The sequence below is a fragment of the Plectropomus leopardus genome, chromosome 9 (assembly GCF_026936395.1).
Source record: "Plectropomus leopardus strain MGB_pleo_1.0 chromosome 9, ASM2693639v1, whole genome shotgun sequence".
In the NCBI taxonomy this organism is placed as follows: domain Eukaryota; kingdom Metazoa; phylum Chordata; class Actinopteri; order Perciformes; family Serranidae; genus Plectropomus; species Plectropomus leopardus.
In genome coordinates, this window is record NC_142184.1 from 18,480,837 (window position 1) to 18,504,350 (window position 23,514).

General features: G+C 41.2%; 1 protein-coding gene across 9 annotated transcripts in view; it reads left to right on the plus strand.

Moving 5' to 3' along the window:
- The window catches only part of nav1a (neuron navigator 1a), a 125,380-nt gene that overhangs the window by 24,943 nt on the left and 76,923 nt on the right, over positions 1 to 23,514 (plus strand). For 8 of the 9 annotated variants that reach the window (XM_088082132.1, XM_088082137.1, XM_088082138.1 and 5 more), the window contains one exon: positions 10,351 to 11,169. In XM_088082132.1, the coding sequence (XP_087938258.1) occupies positions 10,351 to 11,169 (819 nt within the window). Of the gene's footprint in view, positions 1 to 9,921; positions 10,102 to 10,350; positions 11,170 to 23,514 lie in introns of those variants that run through there. The other variant, XM_088082140.1, reaches the window with a different exon arrangement.

Below are 23,514 nucleotides of genomic sequence, written 5' to 3' on the forward strand. Positions count from 1 at the left end.
ATGACTTTATCAGCGGCTTAGTGAATCATTCTTTTTGATGTGGTGTCAGTTGGATAGGAGGGGATCAGCTGCCTGGCTTTGAAATATGCAGCCCAGAGTTAAGTGTGCATTACACTTTCATGGCCAAAATCTCTCTTATCTTATACAGATCTGAACAATAAGTCAGTCAGCAAAGTCGGAGCACATCAGGATGTCTTTTCATTGTTTGACAGTCATCGCACATTGGGTTTTAAATAAAACAATGATAATGGGTTTATAGTGCTGATGTCTATTAGGGCTGGAAGTAATGAAATTCAGTTGATAAAAATTATAATATAAAGCAGTAAACATGGATTTTAAGTGATAAGTAAAGTGAGAAAGTATCAAGTGATTTGATTAATTTAATTTGTTTATTTTATTAATCATTTTCCACATCCTCCACTCATCATTTATCACACAAAACACACTGTCAAATAAATTGCCTTTTATCGTTTAAAGAAAGTGGCCCAAGGGTGGAGTAGCAAAAATTAGTTGAAAGAAAGTAAAGTTATGAAAATTCTACAAATTAATTGTTTGAAGTGATCAAATAATTTCTTAAGTAATTTGAGTTATTTGTCTACCATTCATCATTCACAACGTCCAATATCATCTCAATTTTTTGGAATGTTTTGGTTATTTCCACTCATGAGGCCACTTCCTCTAAATGATAAATGGCAGATTTTGTGTTGTAAATGTTAAATGATTAATAATGAAAGGAAGATGTGAAAAATTATGAAATATGGCTCTGACTTCATTTTCTAGCCTATGTATATGGCCTGTCTAAAACTGTGAAAAAAACAAAAAACAAAAACAAACTGTAGCCACCTGAATAGAGCAAATAAAACATTTTAAAGGCTTTCTGAACTTTTCCGCCAGCTGGTTGTGGAGAGGGGGGAAGGGAACTCATGGTGGACCAGCCCCTGTCTTAAAAGGCCTTTAGCTGTCGCAGGACTATGGTTGTGGCCTTGTAATTGGTCCCTAGAAGGCGTTAGAAACAGAACCAAAGTGTCTTTGACTCCTCTGAAGCTGCATTTACATGGAGGGTGGGCTGACACCCTAATGACTGTAATTTAGAGATCGGAGGGAAGCAGGGGAACAGGGAGGAAGGCAAAGTTTGGAGGGAAGGGAAAAAGAAAGAGTGAGAGGGGTGAGAGATGAAAGGAGGAGACCTGATGAGGTCAGTGGGTTGATGGATTTCCTTTTTGTGTTTGGAGAAAAGAGAACAAACAGCAAATGTGTGCACGGTGATAAAAAGATGAATATTTCACAGCTGAGAGCTCCGGTTGAACACACAATGCAAGGCCAAATCAGATTTTGTTGTGGTTTTCCTGACCATTGTAAAAAAAAAAAATAGCTTTCCACAAATTGGATGTTTCCATATGCTTACATTCACTCAGATTGAATCAGCCGTAACATAATCAGCTCTCACATCTTCCACTCGAGCCCCTAATGAAGACCTGAACATTTAATGTGACTGTAGCACCATGTGGTCTTTCAATTAGACCACAGACCTCCTGACCTTGTAGTTCTCTGGAGAGGTGTATTTGAGCATGCGTTGATGTCTGAGCATGTGTGTGTATGTGTGCGTGTGTGACAGTACACAGATGGTGTTTGAAAGATAAATGGTGATGTGGACTGTGTATCATTTTTCATTTCCCAGTGAGGGTATGGCCTGATGCTCCCCACGGACAATCAGAATATATCAGCTGTCTCTCTCACTCTCTGTCTGTTTCTCTCTCTCATACACATGCGTACTGTACAGATGCCTAAAAACACAGAGGAGCTCATGTGTACATCTGGTCTGAGAACCTTGTCCACAGGGACATGAAACTCTGCTGCACAGCATCCCACACCCACCCTCCTCTGACATTGACATTTACAGATAGAAAACCGCAACAGTTCGGCATTGTTATTTCAAAACAGTCACTCGATATGGAGCAGAGATTTCATGATTTGTCTCTTAGGGAAAGACAGAAATTACATTCAGTAGCCAAGAGTCAACTTGCACTGTGTTATTCTGGATTTAATATGGCCCCAGTTGCCTAAATGCAGTGGTTCTCAAACTGTGCCACTGCAGGTGGGACATGGATGACCAGGGGGAAATATGAAAATAAACCCTGAATAAATATAATGTGTGTTGGAAAGTAAACAAACAAGAGTTTGCTCTCATGCTAACCTCTATTTAACAAAATTCAACATGGATCCTTTTATATTAGAGGCTTCCCAAATTAGTATTAATGATTGACAAAAAATGTGTCTATCTTAATATATTTTTTAAATAACATGCACTCAGCTGCAGCACAGCAACAGCAACAGTCCTGTCATAAATTGTACTTTAATGAAGGTTAGAATGAACTTTGCCGAGCTATAACCACTGCTGCCATTATCACTGGTAAGTTTTGGTGCACTTCAGTCACCACAAACTCTCCGAAAATGCGAATAAACTGTAACTTCGTGTGGCTCTTAGTGCTGAGCTTTGTAAACTGTATTGTTTTCAACAAGGTTTATTGCACGGAAAGGGGCCAATTTTGTGGCGAATGTGCAAATAGCACAGGAGCACCTCGACACAATTTAGGGGTGCTTTGAGAATTACACAGTTTCATTTAGTCTTTTATGTGCAGGTTGAGCGGCCGCAAAAGTCACAAAGTCCTTTTGTGAATTTGCCTTAGAGAGTTTTCACTTTTTATAGCCAATGGGAATGGCCATAAAGGCAACAGTTTTGACTTTTTAAATCCTTTGCTGGTTTACAATCAAGGCTACACACTGTATGTGATTTACAGCATGTATACAATTGGAATATACTTAAAGATCAGTGTACAACATAAACAATGTAAAATAGTAGTAGAGATACAGTATATGGTTGGCTTTTTTTTCAATCATCTTTCAGGCCAGCTCTACAGGCCTCCCTTAGAAGAACCCTAACATAGAGAAGTACATTTTTAAATCCCCTTGAACCAATCACTTTTCTAAGAGTAGACATCAGCAAATCTTTTGTAATGAAGGCATAAAATCAGCTTGCACTTTATAAATGTCATGCTCTCCATCCCTTTAATGCTGCTGGTCAGTGTAGTAGTGGATAGCATTTTGATAACCTAGGCTGCATCTACTCTTAGACAGTGCGTAATCCTCTTTGGCCAATCTAATCAGAGAGACATATGCCGAGTTGGCGTTGGACAGTGATGAGTGGTTTAGTAGCTTTGGGAAGATGATCAGACATAAGCGTGGACTAGATTGTGTCCTCATTCACTGCCAGGAGAGAGGCAGTAATCACTATTTAGGGTTTAATGTCATGGCTTATTCTTTATTTGACCCTGTATTTGACCTAACAGGAGTTCTGTAGTCCAGTGCTGAAGTGATGGCCTAGATTTTTATGTTTTTGAGTTTGATGGGGAAGCAATGTTGTAGTAGTTGAGATTGGTCTTGGTCACAATATAGGCCTTGGGACAACTTTTTTAAGGTCCTGTCTTGGAATTGACCACATTTATTATTGGTCTTGGCTTGGTCCTAGGCAAAGTGAAGTTTATTCCAAGGATGGCAAGACGATCGATTAAATGAGCAACAATCACGGAACATTGATGCAAAGTGTAAACATCAATCCATATCATCTCCTTTCAGACGTGCCCTTATTTCAAAATTCTGTGTCACCGTCACACAGAGTCACAGATGATGGCGAGCAGCCAAGAGAAAGATGATAAGGATAACACTGTTTACTTGGGAATAAATCATCATAGTGGAAATGTTTTGTTTTTGGAAAAACTGCGAGTCAACAGACAGCGCACATTTGTCTGGTGATGCAGGGACTTAAACCGGCAGTGAGTAAGACAAAGCATAAATAATAGTAAGTTGGTTAAGTTATGAGTATAGGAAAAGTTCACTAGCCACTAAGCTAATTTATGCAATGTAAAATGCCATAGGCTTATGCTTTTATACTTTAGTGAAAAGGGTTGAGGATGTTGGGAGAAGTTTGTTTTCAAGTCAGACAGCCCTGAAGTTTTAGGAAAAAAGGTCATGGTTTGAATTAAAATGAAAACATTTTTTTCCAGAAAGCGTTTTCAAACAGAATGAACCAGTTTTAATTATTTCCAATTATGTATATGTTGTTTTCATCTTTTCTGGCCAAAAGCAAAGAAAAGGGTGGCAGACTGTATCACATGAGCAAATAATATGGGAAATGACGTGGGAAAGTGAGTGCTCATGGATGCACATAATCCATACAAGAGCAGAAATGTACACGTGGATGTTCGCGTATGAATAAATTAGAAAAAATTCACACATAGAAGCTTTTCATTCGCCCATTCATCTCACTCTGAGCCATGCACCCGTTGTGTGATGATGTTAAGACAGAGCTCCCACCTCCTCTTGTCTCCTCCTCCCTTCTCCCCCCAGGGACATTTCCTTCCTTCCTATATCTGCATTACATAGAGCGAGAGATAAAGGAGGAGAGAAAGGAGGGACAGGGGTGACTTGAGGAATGGGTGAATGAGTGCACACACTCAAGATCCTTTTGACCTCTGGGGTGACTCCCAACCCAGGGAGTCGAGTTATGGAGTCAGTCATGTGCGTAACTTCTCTGTGGGACCACACACACACACGCACACACACACACACACACACACACACACACACACACACACACACACACACACACACACACACACACACACACACACACACACACAGGAACAGAGTCCTTAAGACATCACTGAATGAATGACTAACCCGTGGATAACCAAGCAAACACACTTTAATAAGAGCACATACTTTTAGGGTCAAGATTCCTGATGTTACTTGATTCACATGTTCATGTTGCTCTCACAATATATCCTTACATATATATTTGAATTTTTAATTTTTTGCACTACTGATATATGACTTAAGCAACAGCAGTTCTTTTCTGCCGACAGAAGCAAAATTATACAAGCAAACACGCTCAAACACCCTGATGATATCCATGGCTGCTGTATGCACATCACGCTGTAACTAGGCAACCAACTCTGCAGCACAGCATTATGGGATACCCCTGGGAAGTGTGCTGAGAATGTCAACACTGAGGGAGCGTCTACGAGAGGGATACCTCATTAAAACACACACACACACACACACACACACACACACACACACACACACACACACACACATTCTTCTTCTTAAAAATCTCTCCAGATTGATGTTCTTCAGCTCTCAGCTGTGTGTGAATCACGATGAGTGTGTGACGTTTCCTCTGTGAGGGAGAATGGTGTTTTTGTTGGATTAACATTTGTGCCTCCGGAATCAGGAGCTGGTATGAGTGATACACTCACACTATTACCACGGATAGAAGTGGCTGAATTGTCCAAATGCTTAAGCTGGTGACTCATGCTGGGAATCATCAGACCACCAAAACTCCCTCCTCTCATTCACACTTACTTTTTTGACTCAGACTAGGAAGCCACACACTGTATGCATCAGATTGTCGCCTCACTATTTTTGCGTATAAACAGGACATTAAAAGCCACGTTATTGTGTTGGTGCAGTACCGCTTGTGTGTGTCACTGTGTGAGTCTTCCCCTTGTGTATGTGTGTCATGTAGTGGTATTCATCCCTATGTCCTGTGGACCCTATGCATTAGCATGTTAGCGGACATAAGCAAACATAGCAGGAGTGGCGAGGCGTTGAGACAGGATATCCCCTCTCTGTCTTACAGGCTTCCTCTGCTCCTCTGGCACACATACAGAGATCCTTCCTCTTCCTCCTCCTCTTCTCGCTCTCCTCATTGCCTTGTTTTCTGCATCATAATTTTCTTATGTTTTTCTTTGTCCTCACCAGTAGCATCCAGTTGGCTTCTTTCATGGTGTTCTGACTTCCCTTTTCTTAATTTTCTATTCTCAGTCACACTCTTATTTTGTTCTCACTTCTCCGCCCCGCTTGTGCTTGTCTCATCGTTAGAACAACTATTTTTTTTCCCTTGTACTTCGACACAAAAAGGCAAAACAAGAGGAACCAAGAGAGAGTAGGCGACAACAGGGAGTGGGTGAAAGCGAGAACGCACGCCATCTGCTTAGTTGAGTGGGAATCGTTCCTCTTAAAGTTTAAGTCGCTCTGATACAATTAGTTACATCCAAAGCAGCAGTCTGCTTTTGCAGTACTTTTCCTTTCAAAGCTGGAGACCTTGTGTAACCTTGTAAGCATGCATATAATGCACCACACAGTATCTGTGTTTGTGTGTCCTACTGGCTACTTCACATGAGTGGCTCTGTAGAAATATAGTGGCCAATCTGTTCCAAACTGTTTAGAGATGCTAGGGCAAATTTGCTCATGCAAAGTACAGAAACACCCTGCCTCTCTCTGCCTGTCTGTCTGTCCGTCTCTCTTTCGATTTGTGTTCAATCTAGCCATTCATATCTGTATCTCTGTCTACCTGTCTCACTTACCCTTACTTACCTTTGCTTAAAAGTGCCTTTATGCTTGTATGAAGCTGTTTGCCCGTCATCATAGAAAATTCCCCTCCTACCACTGTGGTCAGCCCACAAACACACACACACACACACACACACACACACACACACACACACACACACACACACACACACACACACACACACACACACACACACACACACACACTCACACACCTTGTTGCACACTGAATGTGTGAGTCTGCTTTGAGATGAATGTGTAGGCTAATGCTGAGCACTGGCACTCATCACACTCTGCCAACGTCTGTGATGTCAGGCCAGATTGCTCAGGTCAGTCAGACACCCTGCACAGACAGCATGCTGTGTGTGTAAGAGTGTGTGTGAAGAGAGTGAGAGACTTAGCAGAAAGAGAGTGAGAGAATATATGTTTACATCAGCCATATATTAAAGTGATTAGACTTTGGAGCCAGAGAGACGAGTACTGGAACAAACAAGTTGCTGTGTGCTGCCAACACACACTTTACCTGTGTGTATACGTGCTTTCAAGAGCACTGACGCGTGTCGTTGCCCCACGTGCATCCATGTGCTACACAGACCTGCCTTGTACGCGGCCGCTCTCGTTTGACTCACCTTAATCCCTCATCAGGGAGGTATAAGAGCCGATGTGCAGCACCTATTAGCCTTAAATTACATCCTTCACCCCCCTACTGGCCTGCTACCGGGCCCCAGAGCCCCCATAACTGTCATTGCACAGTGCTGGCCTCGGTGTGGCATAACCACCTCAACATTGGTCTTTTATTAAAGCTAGCTGCTTCTGATTAACAACTTTGGCCTTTACACAATAAAACAGCCAATGTATGTCTGTGTTTTTGTCTGCCACTGAGCTCCAGTATTACACACATTCATTCAAGGCCAGCTGGGTGTTAGGTTGTTGCTATGCACAAACTTTAATGTGTGCCTGTGTCATTTCTGGGCTCAATTGGCGCCAGTTTGGATACTGTTGGAAAATGAGCTGTTTTTAAAGCACCTATCTAATATTAAGTGTGGAATGTAAGCAAACAGGGCATTGCTTGTTTTCACTCTGGTTTAGTGTCAACCGATTTATGCAAATGTAACAGAAAATGGGCATTAGCCCAACAGCCTGCTTGTTTGAATACTACTCTGAACAGTTTGAGACCTGATAACATCATGGCTGCAGGCACTGTGGCTTGAGAGAGCATGCACTAATAGTAGAGCTCAGATACTTCACCAGCTAAAAGAACTGTATGCAGACAGGATCCATTAATACACAAAAACAAATTCTACAGTTTTATTGATTAATAATATTTAATGATGGGCTTAAAGTTCATTTTATGCACTGTCATCATGATTACCTGTAATGGAAATTAAGACAGATAAGAAATGAGGACCTTATGTTATTCCTCTGTCTCTGTTAAAGGTATACTCCACATACTCCACCCACTAAATAATAATTTGTACATCAGTTACTCACCCTGTGTCATGTTAAATTTGCATAGAAAACTTTGTTTTTCTCGCATGCCTCCATGTTGATTAAAGAATCCAAAACTGAGAAAATTCTTGATGAATTAAAGTCAGAAAAGCAAAACTATATCAAAACATCTGTTCTTGTATGCTCAATACTGCCAAAACAGGCCAACGTCTTCGCTGGGGAAATCAACAAAAAGTGAAAGTTCTCAATGCTCTCTTCACTCCATTTACAAAATCAATAATTTTACCTTGCTGAACATGGGAGCTGTCAATCTAGCGCCATCTCTATTGATAGTTTGTTGTGTAATTGTGTGATTTTGGTGAATCTGATTTAACTCTTTAAAGCACCGAAGTCACACAAAACACAAAATAATGAACCAAGCAGTAGACCAGCACCTCCTGCATTCTCTGAGGTAAAATTACTGTGTTTATCAGTGGAGTCTAGCTTTGGAGAGTTTAACTTTTGAGTCACTTCCCTTTCGAGAGGGCTGTCCGTTTGGGAAGTTTTGGGAGTATACAACCAGATAAATGAGACTTGGATTGTACTGAACGTATTATGTGAAAGTTTGTAAATGGAAATTCTGATATAGTTTTTCTGTTAAATGCGGACCTCTTTGACTTTAATTCATCAACAATTTTTTTCCATTTTTGGACCCTTTTTTTCACTGGAGGCCTGCGAGAAAAAAAAGTTTTCTTTATAAATTCAACATACAAGAGATTAGTAACTGATAAAAATGGTTCTTTGGGGCGTGGAGTAGTCCTTTAATGTTCTTTATCGAATCTCCATAAAGCTGAATGTTACAGTAACAGGAATAGATTCTGGGGGTATTTGAAGCAGAGGAGCCGAGATGATGACCTAGTGAAACAAGGGAATAATAAAGAAGTTACTCCTGTGTCCTGTTCTGATTGAGATGGGATGTCCAGAGCGATGAGATGACGTAGTTGACCGTGCCAGAGCTAACCGAGTCCCTGGATGGGAGCTTTGGCTTCTCTTAGCCTGTCTCATCAATGTGACACACTCGTAGAGACAGACCCACGCACACACACTTTGATACACATGCAAGGGGAGGACAGACAAAAATATAGTGACACCAACACTCATTCACACACCCACACATGTGCATGTGTTTTAAACCACTGACGGGATAGATGAGATTTTGATGAATCTATCCTGCAAAACTTAATGACCTGTGCTTCTATTTTAACTGTAAAGGGGGGATGGGGGACATGCTGTAGGTCTGGAGGAAGGAAAGGAAAGGAGGGGAGTGAATGAGAAAAGAGCAATGGAGATGAGTGGAGAGCTAATGTGGTGCAGGTGGGGAGGGGATGTGATGATCATTTGAGGGTCTGTTGGCTACTAATTGAAGCATAATTAGCGACTGACCGATCTGGTTGTGTATGAGGGACTGGTAAATGTGTGTCCTGTTCTCGTCTTCTAAGCTGATCCTGCAGTCACGGCTGTTTTACAGATAATGTGAATCAGCTTAATCATGGGTGGGCCTCTTGTGATTAGGGCACATAAGAAAATCTGAATATGAGTGGATGAATAGAGCAGCTAATGTGATTATGAATGATTGGATGTGCATGTGTGTGTGTTGGGGGTCTTTATTCTGGCTGCAGTATTTGGCATCTAGGATCATTTGAGTCACACAGCTGAGTTGAATATAAATATTTTTCTTTTTTTTGTTCTTTCTTACCCAATTTCTCTCTTTCTTTCCTTTTTCTGTCTTTCTAATTTTCTTCCTTCACTGGTGTTCAGCATAACACTGCATTTGTGGTGCATGTTTGTGAGAAAGAGAGACAGAAGATTGGCGGGTGAATCAGCCAGTGGGAGGAGAGAGAGCGAGAGACAACAAGAAAGAAGGAGGGAAAAATAGGGAAGTAAGAAAGAGAGGGAGGGTGAATGAGCCAGTGGGGGTGAGCAAACGAGCGAGTGAGGGAGAGGTTGAGGGAGGAGAGAAAGGGGTGGTGGGGGTGGTGTTGCTGTTGCTGCTGCGACTGTTTCTCCTGTCAGTCGGCTGCTGCTTGCCTGGCAAGCAGGAGGGAGTACAGAGCGAGAGAGGAGCAGAGAGGGAGACAGAGAAAGAGGCTGCTGTGTTTTATTCAGCTGTGCTATTGTGACACAGAGAGCTGCAGACACGCTGTAAGGAAGTGGATTTAGGCAGCCGAAACAGATCAGCAGATCCATGGATTACCAGCAGTGAGTACGGGTGATTGCTACTGCCACTCTACTAGCCCACTCGTCATTTTTAACAGAGGGGTGAACCCACAGTCTCACACGGCAGGGAGCCCGGACCCACTGGAGACAGAGAGGCAGGGAGGGAGGGTGAACCAGACAGTCTTGGTGTTTTTACACCTTTCTTTCTCCCCTTTTCTCCCTCCATTTCTTACAGTCTGCTTGTGTGTGTCTCAGAGTGTGTCACTGATGCTGTTGCTTGGCTCTCTGCAGGAGGGATGCTGGAGGCTAATGTGGCTAACATTAGCATGACGGCCAAGCCCAGAGAACTGGACCTGAGGTCTGCTGCTGTCTCCTGCCAGGAAACTTCAGCCCAGGCCATGGCCTCAAGGAAGCCCCTGGCCAAGCCCTCTGCTCTGCCCCAGGGACCTTCACGTCCCTCCGGGTCAGAGCTCAAGGTCTATCGGCCCACCTCTGGATCTATCCCCATCCCAATCCCAAATCCGTCCAGGCTCCGCAAGCAGCGGTCACTCAACAACTTGTGTGTGCTCACTGATGCTGAGAAGAAGCTGCACCTGTACCAATCTCCCCGCTGGAATGATGACACAGGCCAGCCCGGCACTGGAATCAACAAGCCGGGCCAGACTAAGACAGGTCAGGCTGGGGGTGGGAGACCACCACTGTCCAGGACCCTTTCAAAGTCTGAACAGTCTCTTTTCCAAGGGAAACCCAAAACTTTCTGCTCCCCATCTTCTAATGGGAGCAAGCCAAGTCGAATCCCTGCTCCTGGTAAACCACGCGGACCTTACGCTGAGGTCAAGCCCATCAGCAAGGCCTCTGAGGCAAGCCAGAGTGTAGACACGGACTCTGCAGACCCCCCATCTAAGGCTAACTCCAATGGAGCTGGGAATACTGGGACTAATGGCAAGAAACTGGGAGAGAAGGGGAGATCTGCAGCTCTGTCAACAGAGGAGAAGAAAGAGAGGAAGGGGATAGAAGGAGAAGATGATAAGAGCTTTCTGAAGGTGGACCCAGAGTTAGTGGTGACAGTTCTGGGAGACCTGGAGCAGCTGCTCTTCAGCCAAATGCTCGGTAAGTTCTGCTCTTTAATCCCTATTATGCATTAAAAAATTACAGATTCAAGGATGACACCCCTTAGGACACGATACAATTATGTCAACAAGTTAACAACTTATTGATTCAGTGGACATCGACTAAGATAAACAACCTCTCCTCTATACACCCAAACGGTTCCCTCCAGCTCCGGCTGTAGCTCCGGCATCAACAGTGAATTTTAAATGAGTCCAGTCTCTATTGCAGCAGAGTGTAATGTCAGCGTGTTTCTCACTATACGATGGTGAGAGCCCTCGCTGTGTAGATGATGAAAATCCACGTGTTTACATCACTGTAGCAGTCGGAAATGCTTCATGTAGATGTGTACAATTGATTTATGTCATATGTCTCTGTTTGGATGTGTGTGTGCGAGCTCTGTGTGCTGCCATGAAGCAGCTGAAGTAAGCAGTTCCAGAGGGCTGACATTGTTTTGTTGTTGATTCATTAGCTAGCACTGGAGCGTTTTGTCCTAGTCTCATTTGACCCACTGCCACAGTGAGCTAGATATATTTTAATCTATCAAAAGCCTCCCTCCTTCTTCTCTTATTATATCTCTATCTCACGGTTTCTAACTCTACCATCCTGTTTTTAAAATTAAAAGCAGTCTACACATGTAAGCATCTCTATTTATGCTGTAGTTAAGAGTCTAAAGTGCATGTTTCATGACAACACCGCAGCCTCAGCATCTCCTGGCTCACACCGGAAAATCAGCCATTCGTTAATAAAGGCCGTGTGAGTGTGGCTAGTGGGGTGTGTGTTTTCAGTCGGTAAATAAAACGGCTGCATATTGAGTCAGGCTCCGGTCACAGTGGGCCACATATTTAGCCTTGCACCACTCCCCTCCCCCCCCCCCCCCCCCCCCCTCCACTTCCATTGATCTCCGAGCCACTGACAGATGGTCACTATCCCCCCCCCCACACCCCCATCTTTTCCTCCTGTTACTGGGGGCAACGTGTGGGAGGAGGGATGGGAATCTGAGGGGGTGGTGGCACGGTCAGGTAACTAGCATACACACAGACATACACACAAATGAATACACACTCTCATACACATCAGGGGGCGACTGTACTGGGATACACAAGTTAAAGCCAATCAGAATTAGATATACTTTATTGATCCCTGGGGGGATATTGTAGTTCGTTACTATCTCTCTGTTGCCAAGCATAGAGAACTATAGAAAGTAGAAATAAGTACCAGCACAAAGAATGTAAAAATATAAAATAGAAATGCAGTCATAATAAAAAAAATTGAACTATTATGTAAACATTTAAAAAAACAGAAGTATGTATAATGTGCTGAGTGTGTAAAGTGTGTAAAGAACTACAATAGAAATACAGTAATAATAAAAACAATTAGCACTAGTATGTGAATATTTTAAAATTATAAATATGAATAATGTGCTGAGTGTGTTAAGTGAGTAAAAATATGAAACTTGGTGCCTTATACTACAATTTAGCGTACAAACTATTATGTAAAGTTAGACAATCAAAATATGTGTGTGATGCTACAATGTACAACAGATGTATGTATGAGTAAGAAGAACAATAAGAGTTCAAGAGTAGAAAAAATGTTGTATTCTTTGAATAATTACTAGTATTACTGTAGTTGGGGGTGTATTGCAAGAATGACGACTTAGTTTGTGACTAATAGGTCAAACTAGAGTTTAAATCCACACATAACATCCATTATTCATCCATACACACATACACACACACACACACACTGTCTCTGACTGTGTTTTTCTCCTCTCTCTATGTATTGCTCATTCTCTCTCCATCGCGCCCTCTCTGCAGGGGCAGATAGCATCCGAGATTGAGGGTGATGGGGAGAGAATCGCATGGCAGGTCGCTATATCAGGCTCGATGAGGAAATAATTTTATGTCCATCATCAAACCTCTCTCTGTCTTCCTCTTGTCTCCTTGTTTCCTCTTTCTCTCTTCACCTCCTGCAGCAGAGCCCCAAATCACAGCTTGTGTGACTTTGCCCCCGCAGCCCTGAGTGTGTTTAGTGTGCATGGTGTGTGTGGGAGGTGTGACCTTGTTTCAGTCCTTGTTGTGATGTTGCTGGCCACACCTATGCAATGCAGCCAGGTAGGAAAGAGGGAGATCGGGATGGAAGAACAGACAGTAGAAACTAAGAATTGAGATTTATGGGAGAAAAAATCTCACAGAGGGAGATAAATGAGGAGGAGACAGAGAAAGACACTGGAGTGAAATAATGCTAATAGCCAATGACCTAAATTTCTACGTGGCATCCCAAGTGACCGAGTGTTGCTTTGGGTCTTTACAGTCTACCACAACCTGCCCCAGGTTTATCATCGAAACCACAGAAGGTGTGTAGGATAGCTGTGTGAGTACACTCATATGTGTGTATGTGTGTGTGTGTGTGTTAGGGGGAGGTTAATTGTAACTTGCCCTGTAGCTTGCGGCTGTGGGCTCATCTTTTATCGTATCTGCTTCTCCATTTCCGATGGGACGTGCAGCTAATTGGTTTCTGCTCCGTGTGCTCTGTCATAGGAAGATAGATTATGGATGTTCAATGGATCATTCCCAGTGATCCACTCCTCCCCTTCCCATACAGAGTCCCACCTTCTCTGCATCTGCTTCCTATATACATGACAGCGGCATATCATTGTACAGTATCATAAAAAATCAACTATAACTCGGTCATAGCCTGTTGTTAAGGAAGCTACATGTTAGCTCTGTTAGCCACAGGGAGTGAAATGTGGGCTCGTGTCTTGAACATGTTACGTTGTGTGACACTCAGCAGCATGCACTGTGACACTGTCCTTTTGAGATTAGCCTACAGTTGTGGGCAAAGATAATGGAGAATGTCACTGAGGTCTAATCGGGGATATAAAACCCAAGACCATGGCCAGTGTTTCTTTCAGTTTCTTGGTTAACGTTGTTTCTAAAACAGAGGATGATGGTGTGGTTGTTAGTCAGATGCAATACATTACCGTGGCAACCAGATTGTCATTCTAGCACGCGTGTCGAACCATGGACAGTGATAGCGGCTACTCTGACCTAAGTTCTGAGGAGAATTTTTGTCCTATCTCCTTCACCTGAAGGGAATATGATTGCAAATGAATCTAACGTTAAAAAATAGAAATTTAGCTACTTCTGAATAACAACTTCTTGGTTTAACTATTTAACTGACAATATTAGACCTGCAACAATTAATCGACTCGTGGTCAACAATTGAGTTAATCGCCAGCTGATTTTATAATGGATTAATCAGTTTGAGCAATATTTCAATTATATAATAATATTATAATAATATTCTTAAATGTTATTTTTTTCTGGTATCTCTTAAACCTCTGTGACAGTAAAATGAATACCTTTGGGTTGTGGAAAAACAAGATATTTGAAAATGACATCATGGGCTTTGGGTAATACTGATTGACATTTTTCACCATTTTCTGACATCTTATAGACTAAGCAGCTAATTGATTAATCCAGAAAATACTAAGCAACTAGTTGTTTGCTAGTTTCTGTAATCCCAGCAACTAAATGAAATACCGTAATTATAAATGAATATTTCATGTCAGTTTATCATTATCTTTGTTAAGTAAGTTAGCCATATTGTATATTAGCTTCTTTGTATCAATCAAGGTTTCCACTCTTGATTACTGCGTATAAGCTGCTGTAGTCTATAGAGATTTACTCACCCATATTACCCATACATACCCATCTTGGAATCAAAACGCAGTTTCAGTTCAACTTTTGTTGTGTAGTGTGGTGTAAATCTGCAAGCATTACTTCAGGCATGACTTCTTTTCTTAATATATGCTGTTTTTCAATAGATTTGCACCTGTGCATTTAATTGTTTTCCTTTAACTTACCCATGTTACAGAAATCTAGTGAAAAAGTTTAAGTTTACAGCACGGTGCTGGCTCCAAAAACTGAAGAAACAACCCCAAAACAAAAGTGCACCATATTGTTTTGCTGACTCACATAGTACACTGAATGTGTGCTGCAGCTATAGCAAGTGAAAAGATACATTCAGAAGCACATATGCTACATATACGTAGCCAAAAAACAACATAAATTGACTCTAACTAACCCATAAAGATGTGTATCGGTTTTGCCGCTCTAATGCATTTAATACTTTGATACATTTTCCTTCCTGTACTTGCATACTTTTACTTGATAGGCTAACAATGCAATGCAAGCTTGGAGAATGACATATGACCTACAGATTTCTCCATAGTTAAATGTCTTCTTCCTGGTTTAGCATCAATGTTCTTTTTTAAACTTTCACAAAATTAAGCTACTTTTCAAAAAATATTTGGTTGACTGTGTGACTAATTATCAATACATTACTCTCAAAAATAAATAAAATTTAATACAAATGCCAAAATACATTGTATCAGGGCCTTAAAAGGGATAACTGCCCTCTCTCACACACAACATTAAAGAAGAAAAGAAAAAGAAAAAGCGATCCGGGGTATTTCAAGGTTAGGCCTATATGTTTATCTTGCGAGGTGATTTAGGATTAGTTTCAGTATAATCTGTTTTTCTTTAATCGGACATACATGTTGTACCACAGAGAGATGAAGAGCTTTTCTTTAATTGGATTTAGAGAATTACTTGACTTGTGTGTCCACAGCAGCTCTGGACTTCTCCCAAATGCAGCATTTTTTTCTGAAATATCTTGTTAACAGTATAAGCATCAAGGTTAGACATAGACGTGGGGAACGATAAACTCTGTAAAATTCTGCCAATAAAATGAGCTGACCTGAATGGCACCTTGTAAAGCGTATACTGCCAGCGTAATCTAAAGCACTGAACCTCAGATGTGTGCCACTAATGACACCTCCCGGTCCCATCCAGCACCCATAATGAGGTGTATGCGAGAGGGTAAGCTCCCTAAAGCAGTGGCCTTTCCCAGCATGGGGCAGGCTCGGTTTAGAGAGGATCCAGTCTAAAGACACCAGCAAGCAACCGGATTAGACCGTGCATAAAGATAATGAGAAGATGCAGCCTCCACTTCACTAATCACAGATCTTTCACCCTGAAAAAGGCCAGCTACCAGGACGAAAATGAATTACAGATTTAAGCTCAAAGTACATCTGTTTGGATGGAGATTTGGGTATTTGGGGGAATTTTCAGATAGAGAATGTAGATTTAGGTTAGAAGATTGGAGAATTTGGTGTTGGCTGAGCTTATTGTCGGAATTGGGGGACTGTGTCACTTGCATGTGACCACGAAGGCTCAGCAGAAGAGAACTAAATAACACGCAGTGACACATAAAAGTAGCCTTGACTACCACCGACTTGCTTGTTATTTTAGTGTAGAACATTGTATTGTGTGTGTGGGCATGTTTGTGAGGTTGATGGCTACTCGTGGGAGACAATGCGTCTTCTTCAGCTGTCTGTGGAACAATAAACCCCACAGAGAAATCGAAAAAGCCTAAAAAAGAAGACACACACACAGGCAAACACATAGACACACACACACACACACACACACACACACACACACAATCTGGTCAAGAGAATTTAACAGCGCTGCAGGAAATAACAACAAAGCATCTGCAGCTTTAAATGTCCAAAGCTCACACACACACACACACACACACACACACACACACACACACACACACACACACACAATCGATGTGTGCCACATTCAGTCACTGATATCCTCTCCTGTCTATGCTCCGCCTGTATTCATCCGTTTGGCAGTGACAGGGTTTTTTCATACTCGGTCCCTCCATTGTGATCACAGTGCTGAGTCTCTAATGGGATGCGGGTGCGGCCGGAGCGGCTGGTTCCACCCCGGGCTTCGCTGACTGAAGGATTCAGGGCAGTCGTCCTCCCGTCGAGGAGGCGGTGACAAGCCGAATAAACGCAAATGCCCAAGGAAAGTGAGGAATAAAGCATCCCCCCGATTCTCTCTCCCTCTCTTCCTCTTCCTCCCTTTCAACTCTGATGCGAGTTGACGGGTAGCAGTGTTCTGTCACCAGTCAGACAGCAGAGAGGATATTTCTGGTACAAGTGTTTCAGGAGGAGGACAGAGGACATCTTTTTAGTGTGACAGGGATTTTGTCACTAGGAGTATTCATAGACAGGCAAAGGATTCTGCATTTAAAACAATTATTTTGGATTTTGCATGTATGATGCATGTGCATTTTTTTCTTTTGTGTGTGTGTGTGTGTGTTTTTAGGCCTGTCATGATAGCTACTTCTGTTGGACAGTATATTGTCCCAGAAATAATTGTGATAAATGATATTATTGTCATTTTAAGACAATTCTATGCTGCTAATGTAATGATAATGTGTAACAGATAATATAAAGCGAACTGGTCATTATTTTGAAATGAACCTTGACAGAGCGATGCAGGACCTTGCCACAAAGTTGAGGGGTCTTGAATCAATCTGAGGATCTCATTTTGTAACAGTGTTTCCCCAAATATTCCCCAATGACTAGAGCCACTGCTATAAAAATGAAATCTTACCATACGCAGTTAACTTGCTGTCTTACTTCAAGCAGTTATATTTGGAGACAAGACAGGATTATAGATTAAACACCCCCAGAATGATTTGCCAATTGATTGACCATGGATCCTTATTAGCCAGTATTCTTTCTTAATAGTTTGAGGGCCGATCAGAAGAGCCAATGACCCAAAAAAACTTAAAACAGTTTCTCTGTGCACAGCTTAAATCTGGCGGTCCTGAAAAACTGTATCTCACACTGAACATTCACTGTTACATTCATGGTTTACTGCGAACCTGCTGTATCATTTTGTTTCTGAAACTGAAGGCACAGTGTTGATTACAGCAAACCACAGTCTAGCAACTGTAACAATTTTTGGTTTTGATGTCATGACTTGAAAACCTCTTGAACAATTTGGATACATTTTTATGAATGAACTTGTATCCACGTTCTGCTTGTTAAGTCATCAGTTGGTTTTTACAAGCAATCTTAGAGTCAAAATATTGACGTCAAATGTCACACCTCTGCCCTCACGTGCAGGAGTGACTGTAATAGCATATGGTGTATGGGAAGCATTTTCTTAAATGATGTTTACAGCTGTGTACAAAAGTGCATCTAAAGCTCTTGTCTTGTCAACGGACGCAATAAATATCTTCTGGCTGCGCGAAATAGAACTTATTTCAACACCGCTGCCAGAAAAATCCCAGGGGAAACATTGCTAATATTGACCTACTCGCTGTACATTATCTAACTTATTAGAACTTATTACTGCTATTACCACTACTACTACTTGGGAAATATTTTTTTTCAAAAAATGGATGCAAAATGTTGACTTAAAAACAAGTTTCTTGATTTTAAAAGCGTCTATGATCAGAACTGCATCTATTGCAAAGGCCTGTTATTCATAGCAACAGTCTGCTCTTAAGAAATAAAAGACTGTAGAATGCTGTAATTGACCAATCAGAAGCACTTATTAAACAAAGCTGTGTAATTTAAAAAAAGCATAATAATGCAAGTACATGCTTTTAAAGAGCCAACTTTTAAAGTTTTAAGTATCCAGACTGGAATTGGAATGTTAAAAAAGAGAAATCATCCTGAATAGATAAAGCAAATAAAATTCAACCTGCAACTAAAACAATAGATAAAATGGACTCTCAGGCTCTGTTAACAATTTAAAAAATTAAAAAATAAATAAACAAATGGCACAGGGGTGTAGAGTCATTCATTCATTTATTAATAGGTAATATACTTTCATTGTAGTTTCTAAATCATTAAGACCTTTGTTACTAAAATGTGCAAAGTAACAACATTGTCGCTTAGCTATAAGTTAGATACAAGTAACAACAACAAGAACAACGTATTGAGGTGTATTATGCTCTGTTTCATAAGCTTTAAGTTGTATTGCCTCTGTGTGTGTGTGTGTGTGTGTGTGTGTGTGTGTGTGTGTGTGTGTGTGTTTACAATGCATTGTGGTCAGTCTCTAAGGACTTAATGCAGGAGCCATTGCATTAGTGCTGTCTGCTTCCTGACATCCTCCTCCTAAATTATATTAGTTCTATCTGTTTTTTTGTCTCATCAGCGCTTACAAAACACACACACACACACACACACACACACACACACTGCGTATCACTTAAAAAACAAACAAGTTATTATACTGTTCAGATTATATGATTTATAATAGATGCTTTTTTAATGTTTTTTTTTGCAGCCATCAGTATGACTGGCAGGAGTGTGTTTGTTCATGTCTGTATTGATGTTTGAAAGATTTAAGTGGTTATTGATGTCACTGGAGCACTCATGCTTACTCTCAACTTACCTACAAGGAGTGCCACGGGAAAATTACCCTTAAATTGCTATGATGTAAAACATCCGTCAATAGTTTAGCTTAAATATCATGATGAAATAGACAAGTTTGAGTCAGACATTTTGATATTGATGATAAACATTTTAGCCAGGCCCAGAAAAGACATGTATTTTTCATATAACACTACATTCTGAAGTCCATTTACTTTGAAACAAACTGATACTGACACACTGTGTGTGTGTGTGTGTGTGTGTGTGTGTGTGTGTGTGTGTGTGTGTGTGTGTGTGTGTGTGTGTGTGCGTGCGTGTGCGTGTGTGTGTGTGTGTTAGAGAGAGGGAGAGGGAGATAAAGAAAGGAAAATTATGTAGGCCACCTTGTGATGAGGAATGCTTATTATTCATCTATTTCTGCTCTATTTGTGTTTTCCTGTTATGAAAGGTCTCAAATAAAGGTGGTCTTTGTTACTGATGAAGCTATCAGCATGTTGTAGCTGCTAAAAGGAAAACAGTATTAGTCGCACACTCATCCATTTGACTGAGTCTTGTGACAGTATTGTGGTTATCTTACTCCAGTGGTGATGCTTGTGTGGTGTCAGCGGTGCAGGCCGAAGCTAATCCAACAACAAGAAGCAAACGGACACCTTGCCTGGGAACACCTCCACTGATTCTGTTTGTTGAACTATAAATATACTTTGGGGTTGATCACAAGTCATCACCTATTTAGTGGTTACTTATGACACAATTAAGCACTAATTGTACCACCTACTGCCACATCAATCACATTCTTAAAATTTTTCCACTTTTTCTTAATACAGTATGTTAAACACTTTTGCCTACTTTCGCAAGTATTTATCAGTTACTTTTAAAAATCTATGAACCACTCTTCACATTGGTGAAAAAACAAACAGGAGCAAACCTTCGGAGTGAAAATTTCATTTAAACAAAATTATGACTGGTGTGTTAACTAGATGCCAAATTTTGTGGCATGTAGTTCTTAGTTGGGTTCTTTAGTGTATAATCACGTGAAAATAAGAATAGTTGTTATTTTGTTGCCTTATGAGTCGTTTATATCTACATAAGGAATGGACCGTTGTTCACAAAGTTTGTCATTACCGCTATGTTCCACAGTAGTCGGTAACAGACAAACTAAACACCGGCTCTAGTTAGGGCCATTCACGTTTTGGCACTGGCCGCAGTAGTTAGCAGCCCATCCCGACAAAAGCGTCACAATAACACTGATTTCCATCCTTTTTTTTTTTTTTTTTTCATGAAACTGCTTTGTTCTGTGCTTTTGCCGGTTTTAATCACCTGGTCCATTTGTTATTGAGAGGAAGAGACCTCTGCGGATAATTAGGCTCTCGGTAAAAACATCCTGAACAATTAGCGCCGAAGGAATTCTTACCAAGAGAAGTTTCAGCTGGCTGCAATCTGCAATCCTCACCACTAGATGCAACTAATCCCCCCTAAATCTCACACACAGCCGCTTTGAAAAATCATTTTTTACAACCGAGTGCAGCAAAATGTTCACCCCACATGAACTGCACAGCGGTTACATCACTTCAAGCAAATTTCACAGAGAACAATAACGGTGAAAAAAGCATTACCGATATGTTTTAACCAGATACTTGCTGGTCTAGCTCTGATAAAAACACAATCAAAAATTATCTGTCAGCAAGTTAATGTGTCGTTCACACCCAAGCCTGTTTGTAAGTGATAGCCCGCTGACGTTATCTGAACTTCACCTGGTCAACTGACTTTAGCAGTTTAGATAACAGTCAACTGCTGTTATTACAGACATGTGAACCACAGACACTTGCCTTGTTTATGGGCTCACAGCAGTGTGCTGCTGCAGGATGAATATAGGGGAAACACTGTAATGACTGTTCAGTGTTATTTTTGGCATTATTAAAAATAATGTTTTTAACCAAATGGGGGTTCCTGTTCAACTATATGGGAAACATTGTTATAAACAACTTCTCATTTGAGTGTCCAGTAAATGTGTAATATCTTACATACATGTCTATAAATATCACGATATAAAGTTAAATCTAGAAGATTTGATTAATCTAAGCTGATTAATCAATTAGTATATCAACAAAAAATTAGGATTTAAGAAATAATGTTGAATTTCATCAGTCCAATTTCTCAAATTTGAATATTTTCTGGTTTCCTTAATCCTCTCTGATGGTAAACTGACTATCTTTTGGACTGTTGTTTAAATAACAAAAAAAGACATTTGAAGTTGTCACCTTGAGCTTTTTCACCTTTTTCTGAGATTTTATTGACCAAGTAATTGGTTAACCAAGAAAATGAATAATTTTTTAATTTTTTTACTTGCTGTCATCAGTTCTACAGTTCTCACCCATCACCTTATTAACAGAGCAGGCACTCTACACAGAGAGCAGACTGTCTGTCTGGCATGTGATCACGGAGCTGCAGCTGCTCGCTTTAAGCACATTGTAAAATACAGTTCCACAGGAAACAACTCTCTTGAACAAAAATACACCCAAACATTGCCACACATTATGGTCTGCATTGGCTCGTTGCTGGGTTTAGTTGGCATGTGTGTCAGTGTGTGGCTGTGTGGCTGTGTGTCTGCATGAATGTGTGTGCGTCTCAGTCCGTATTTAGATTGGTTCTGATTAAGATTCAAGTTTTCAAACGTACACAGGAAGCACAGGAGATGCTGCTGAGAGCTCGGGACAGTTGACATTGCAACAAACACGCGCACATCCGTCAAACTGTTTTTTCCTCCAGGTGATGGTTTTTTGACAGCCTCATCTGCATGCCATGTGTTTTTATGTGAGATGTGTGTGTTTTAAGATCGTGCCTCTCTTTATCTCTTTACTCTCAAAGCACCTCACACGCATTTTAATCTCCTCCAGTGTAGCTTGGCACAGAGGAATACTCATTCCTCTTTATGTTTTAAAGCCTAATCAGCGGGACTGGAGGTGATGTGTTCTTTTGGTGTTACTTTGGTGAGATCTCGACCTTCTTTTCTGAGAAAGTAAACTTCTCTCAAGTCATTCAAAGATTCCTCATCTTCCCCTCTAAGCTGATAGCACTCTGACTATGAGCAGATAGGACTGTGGTTAAAGAGGTATGGAGAGTGTGTTAATGTGTGTGCATGTTCGCGCTTGGGTCAATGCTCAGAGTCATGTTTTGTGATCTGGGCTGAAAGGATAGGAGACAGTTTGGCAACCAAAGTTTGGTGGTTTTAACTCTGTGCTCAGTGTTACACAGTTGATCCTGGATCTATTGGTTCCGTCTGTTCACATGTGTTTCTGAGGCAATCAGCATGTCGCTCATCCTCTTTCCAACTTTAAACGGATTTCAACACGATTAGCTGCCCCAAACCACCATTCACTATCCTCAGTATCTTCTCATGTGAGCATTCTTTGCATTTTACCCAACAGCCGTTTAAATTTAGTGCACACAGATGCAGTTTTGTGCTCAGACATGCTCATTAACTATTCATGTCACATTACAGATTGTGATCTTCAAGGGTCTAATATCCTGTTGCGACATCCCGGTGAAGCAGATGAACTTTAGTGCACGTGTTTGGGCGTGTGTGTGTGTGTGTGTGCACAAGTGCATGGATGAACATTTTCGTGCATTAGCGTGTGTTTGTCCGCTCAGTCCAGATGTGCAGGAATGGCTCTATGTTGTAATGCTTCCTGTTTTGCAAACTGTCTGAGGTCAGCAGATGGCTGAGATGCTACTCTGAGTGGAGGCTGAGAAAGAGAAAGAAAACATATTTTACTGAACGGTCATGTCAAACAAAATCCAAAATAATGAGCCATTTTTGTAGCTTAGCTGGTTCATATACACATTGTGACAGGTGTATATCTGGGTCATCGCGTGTTCTACCTTGCCTCAACATGCCCTAAAGAAATATGCAGCCTGAAGTAAAAACTTGGACAATAACAAAAGCCACAAAGGTTTTAATAACATCCTGTTTGTGTGATTCTCGCGTGTCAGGAATTCCGTAAAAATACTTCGGAATCGTATCACTATTGTAAAGACTTCAACACATCGCTGCAGGTACAGACCTTTTTTGATGCAGGAGCAGGGATGCT